At 46.0% G+C, this 5,686-nt stretch overlaps 1 protein-coding gene across 1 annotated transcript; it reads left to right on the top strand.

The window, feature by feature from the left end:
• Positions 1-273: 273 nt before the first annotated feature.
• LOC112756875 (uncharacterized) lies at positions 274-5,361 on the top strand. Its single transcript, XM_025805487.1, has 2 exons — positions 274-2,440; positions 2,555-5,361. Exons 1-2 carry the CDS (start codon positions 274-276, stop codon positions 5,359-5,361), a joined length of 4,974 nt encoding a protein of 1,657 aa, XP_025661272.1.
• The last annotated feature ends 325 nt before the right edge of the window (positions 5,362-5,686 follow it).

Below are 5,686 nucleotides of genomic sequence, written 5' to 3' on the forward strand. Positions count from 1 at the left end.
GATAAATACAGATTCTGACTTAAGCATCGGAGTGCTTTTGCAGGTACTCCCACCACCGTGTTTCAGAGACATTCGAGGACCCTTGCCACGCTGATCCCAGCGGACGTGTAAGCTCGCCCGGACCAAACAAGCTCCCAAGGCCTAGCTTACTCCTCGAATTACTCGAACGGAACATTTGGCGCCCACCGTGGGGCCGATAACACTAACCCCACGATTCTCTATTATATTTCTATCTCTTGAGTTTCTCTTCGCAGGATAGCACGGGCCCCAGTCATGGCTGACAACGGAGTCCCTCAATTCACACAGGCCGAACTCATGGCCCAAATGGCGGAACTTCAAGCGGAAGTCAAAAGACTAGCCGAACTATCAGCACGAAATAGCGCCAACCAGATAGGCGAGGGAAGTTCCAAAAGATCTTCCCAGGGCGCACCTGACCTGCTGATCGCTGACCCACCGAAAGAGAGACTAACCTTGGACAACCCGTTTTCCGAAGAAATCACAAATTTTCAAATGCCAAAACATTTCACACTCCCCTCCTCACTTGAGCCGTATAAGGAGATTGGTGACCCCCGGGCTCACATTAAGAAATTTCAATCTATGATGTTTTTTAACGGTCCTAACAATGAACCTGTACTTTGCAGGGCATTCCCGACATATCTTGACGGAGCAGCTTTGCTTTGGTTCTCAAAACTGCCTGCAGGTTCAATCTCATCATTTGAAGAGCTGGCGAAGTCTTTCATTGATTACTTCGCCGCAGCAAGAATATACGTCCACGGATCAGATTACCTCGGCACGATCCGCCAAGGTCCGCAGGAGAGCCTAAAAGATTACCTGACCAGGTTTGCAGAGGCGACCATGGAAATACCCGACCTAGATCCGGCTGTCCATCTCCATGCGCTTAAGGCCGGCCTCCGACCTGGCAAATTCAGAGAAACGATCGCCATCACCAAACCGAAGACACTGGAGGAGTTCAGGGAAAGGGCAGCCGGACAAATGGAAATTGAAGAACTACGCGAGGCCAACAAAACGGAAAGGAAACCCATAAGGGAGGAGGAACGATCAATGAGATCGACCCACAACAGGGAGGTCGGCAAAACGTTCAAGCTCACTCCGAAGTTTGACAATTACACCAGATTCAACACAAGAAGGGAAAAGATAATCAAGGAAATACTCAATGCCAAGATTATAAAACCCCCAATAAGGGCAGGCAGTTACCAAGACCAGAGGTTTGTAGACAAAACCAAACATTGTGCTTTCCATAAAAAATACGGACACACCACCGACGAATGCATAATAGCCAAAGACCTTTTGGAAAGGCTTGCACGGCAAGGCCTATTGGACAAATACATTGAGGGGAGGAAGCATAAGGAAGACGACCGAGGCAGGGAGGAAAGGCAACCAACTTCAGTAAACAAGGAAAAGTGGCCAAACAACAACCTACCCAAGGCAGTCATAAACTGCATCTCCGGGGGATTCGCTGGAGGTGGCGAAACAACATCGGCCAGGAAACGGAGTTACCGAGCCATGCTAGCCATAGAAGGAGCCTCACCTCCAAACAAGAGCGACGCACCAGATTTAGAGATCACCTTCAATAAAGCGGATATGTGCTCGGCCGCCCCACACCTGGACGACCCGGTCGTAATTTCTATCCAGACAGGCGACCTACTGGTAAGAAAGGTCCTTTTGGACCCAGGTAGCAGCATAGACGTACTTTTTCATTCTACATTTTTAAAGATGAACTTATCTGAAAAACTCATACAACCCTCCTCCGGAGAACTGGTAGGATTCTCCGGAGAAAGGGTACCCATAAAAGGTTATATATGGCTTAAAACGACAATAGGTGCAAACGCATCATTCCGAACACTTGATATACAATACCTGATTGTCGATTGCAATAGTCCTTATAACATTATCCTCGGGAGACCTGCTCTGAACATGTTCAGAGCAGTAATATCAACTTTCCACCTATGTGTTAAGTTTCAGGCACAGGACGGAAAAATAGCAACGATCCATTCAGACCGCCAACAAGCTCGGCAGTGTTATAACTCTTGCTTGAAAAGGTCGGATAACAGAGGAAGACAACATGAGATCAAATCAGTACAAACCAGAGAGGAAGTCCTTTCCCTAGCCGAACTCGACCCCAGAGGAGACACACAAGAGAGACCACAACCAACTGACGAACTCCAAAAAATTCGACTAACGTCCAAACCAGAGCAAGTAACATACATAGGTCAAGCACTACAAGGGCAAGAAAGGTCGGATCTCGTAAAGCTGCTAAGAGCCAACGCAGACTTATTCGCCTGGACCCCAGCAGATATGCCGGGCATAAGTCCGGAGATCATCTGTCACAAACTCGCCACCAATCCTTCGAGCCGACCCATAGCCCAGAAGAAAAGAAACCTAGGAACAGAGAAATCAAAGGCAGCCCTGGAAGAGACCAGTAAACTCCTACAAGCCGACTTCATCAGAGAAATCCGCTTCTCCACATGGCTCTCGAATGTGGTAATGGTAAGAAAAAACTCAGGTAAATGGCGCATGTGCGTCGATTTTACAGATTTGAACAAAGCATGTCCTAAAGACGCCTACCCTTTACCATGCATTGATAAACTTGTAGACAACGCTTCAGGTTTCGAAAGCTTAAGCTTCATGGATGCATACTCAGGGTATAATCAAATACTAATGCATCCTGAAGATCAAAGCAAGACAGCATTCATAACCGAACATGGAAACTTTTGTTATCGTGTAATGCCATTTGGCTTAAAGAATGCAGGTGCGACCTATCAACGCTTGATGGACAAAGTCTTCCATCACCAAATAGGACGCAACATGGAGATATATGTGGACGACATGGTCGCGAAAACCAAGAGAGAAAAATCGCACTGTGAAGACCTCAAGGAAATATTTGGTCAACTACGAATTTACAATATGAGACTGAACCCCGAGAAGTGTGCCTTCGGAGTAAAGGGGGGAAAGTTTCTCGGATTCATGCTCACATCCCGAGGAATCGAGGCGAACCCTGAAAAATGTTCAGCAATACTCAACATGGAAAGCCCTAAAACGATAAAAGAGGTACAACAACTCGCAGGAAGGGTAGCTGCGCTATCCCGATTCCTCCCCGCTGCATCAAGCCGAGCATATCACCTCTTCCAAACGATATCAAAGAACAAAAAATTTCATTGGACAGAGGAAGGCGAGAAAGCATTTTCCGAGCTCAAAGCGATCTTAGCAACACCACCCGTTCTACAAAGACCAGAAATCGGTAACCCTTTATATTTATACTTATCTGTTTCAAACTATGCTATAAGCTCGACCCTCGTTCTCGAAACAGGAAAAACACAACAGCCAGTGTACTTCGTCAGCAGAGTCATGCAACCAACCGAGCAACGATATCCGAAGATAGAACAACTCGCCCTTGCACTGATAACAACAGCAAGGAGACTCAGACACTACTTCCAAAGCCACACAATAATAGTAAGGACGAATCATCCACTGAGACAAATATTGACAAAACCAGAACTGGCGGGACGGTTGACCAAATGGTCAATTGAACTCTCAGAGTTCGACATTCAGTTTCAGACAAGATCGGCCCTCAAGGCACAAGTTCTCACCGACTTCATCACAGAGATGACCCCACACGATCACATTGAAACATGGGAATTGCACGTAGACGGGGCGTCAAGTCGAGAAGGAAGCGGGGCTGGAATGATATTAAAGGAAGGAAATAAGGTGGTAGCCGAGCAAGCCCTCCAATTTCACTTCCCGGCAAGCAATAATCAGGCCGAGTATGAAGCCCTCATAGCGGGATTAAAGCTCGCCCTAAGCCACAAAGCAACGAACTTAACGGCACATTGCGATTCCCTTCTAGTGGTCCAACAAATCCGAGGAGAATTCCAGGTAAAAGATCCCTTGCTAGAACAATACTGGCTCATAGCAAAGGATCTAATTTCAAATTTCAGTTCGTTCACCATATTACACGTGCATAGAGAGCAAAACGTCAGGGCAGATATACTATCTAAACTCGCCGCCACCAGGGCGGACACACAAACATCAACATTATCACAGCACACACTCACAAAACCGAGCATTGAATTATTATGTATTGAAAACATTAACCACCTCCACGATTGGAGGAAACCCTTCCTTGAATACATATGTACAGGTGCATTACCCAGAGACGAGCTCCATCCTCAACAGTTCAAACGTAAGGCAAGCTTCTACACAAAAATATCAGGAGAGCTATACAGACGAGGTTTCTCACAACCACTACTAAGATGCCTAGACCAAAACCAGGCCAGAGAAGTAATGAATGAAGTCCATGAAGGAGTATGTGGGAACCACATAGGAGGACGAGCTCTCGCCGCAAAAATAATCCGAACAGGATATTATTGGCCGACCATAAAGAGAGATTGCATAGCTAAAGTCAAAACATGCGGCAAATGCCAGAAACATGAGGCGATCTCAACCAAGCCAGCCGAAGTACTGCACAGCATGGAGGTAAGCTGGCCTTTCTACAGATGGGGGCTTGACATCCTCGGCCCCTTCCCAACAGCACCAGGACAGGTAAAATTCCTTTTGGTATCCATAGATTACTTCTCAAAATGGATAGAAGCGCAACCCTTAGCAAAGATAAGAGCTGAAAAGGTACGATCTTTTATTTGGAGAAATATAATATGCCGCTTTGGGATACCAAAAGAAATAATATCAGACAATGGTAGACAATTTACAGACAGTAAGCTCGGATTATTTCTAAAAAATTTCAATATTCAACATCGTTTTAGCTCGGTAGAACACCCACAAACTAATGGGCAAGCCGAAGCTGCTAACCGAGTTGTGTTGCAGGCAATAAAGAAGAAACTCGACAACGCAAAAGGAGAATGGGCCGAGTTCATTCCCGAAGTACTCTGGGGCTACAACACCACAATACATAACACTACAGGCGAAACACCCTTCAAGTTGGTCTATGGCTCGGAAGCCCTGATCCCCATTGAGGTCGGATTACCCACGCTAAGAACCGAGCTGTACGATGAACAACAAAACCTAAAGGCCAGGAGCGCCGAGCTTGACTTAGCTGAAGAGGACAGGGAAATCGCCGCAATCAAACAAAGGGCCCAGAAGAAAATAATAGAAAGAAAATATAACAGGAAGGTGATTCCGAGAATATTCAACAAAGACGACCTTGTGCTCAGACGAACAGAGGAAGCCAGGAGACCTCCAGCTCATGGCAAGCTCGCCGCAAATTGGGAGGGCCCCTTCCGTGTCACCAAAGTGCTCGGCAAGGGAGCATATCAACTCCAAACATTACAAGGCAATGCCATTCCAGGAAACTGGAACATCTCATCACTCAAAATGTATATGTCCTAGTCTGTATAGAATGCGAATGAAGGTACTCTTTTTCCCCCTTAGAGCTTTTTCCCAACGAAAGGGTTTTGCCTAAGGAAGGGTTTTAACGAGGCCGGACGCCCCCCAAATCCAAATAAAAGCGTTAGATTCTTTTCAAATAAAGCCTAACGATGACAAAATACAACAAAAATACTTACTATAAATATATTATATTATATTATCAAACTGGCCTGAAACATCGGCCAAATACCACTACTTAATAATCAAACCGGCCCAACGTCGGCCAAACACCATACAAAGTCCAAAAAACTAACAGTCTAGAGCTCGGACAGTTAAAACAAAAGCC

Source organism: Arachis hypogaea, chromosome 16, assembly GCF_003086295.3.
Source record: "Arachis hypogaea cultivar Tifrunner chromosome 16, arahy.Tifrunner.gnm2.J5K5, whole genome shotgun sequence".
NCBI classification, from domain to species: Eukaryota; Viridiplantae; Streptophyta; class Magnoliopsida; order Fabales; family Fabaceae; genus Arachis; species Arachis hypogaea.

What these genes read in the sequence shown, in the direction of transcription:
- LOC112756875 (XM_025805487.1), top strand. Translation starts at nt 274, where the DNA reads ATGGCTGACAACGGAGTCCCTCAATTCACACAGGCCGAACTCATGGCC. An exon ending in GGCAGCCCTGGAAGAGACCA is followed by an intron (nt 2,441 to 2,554) that starts GTAAACTCCTAC and finishes TCGATTTTACAG; the next exon opens with ATTTGAACAAAGCATGTCCT.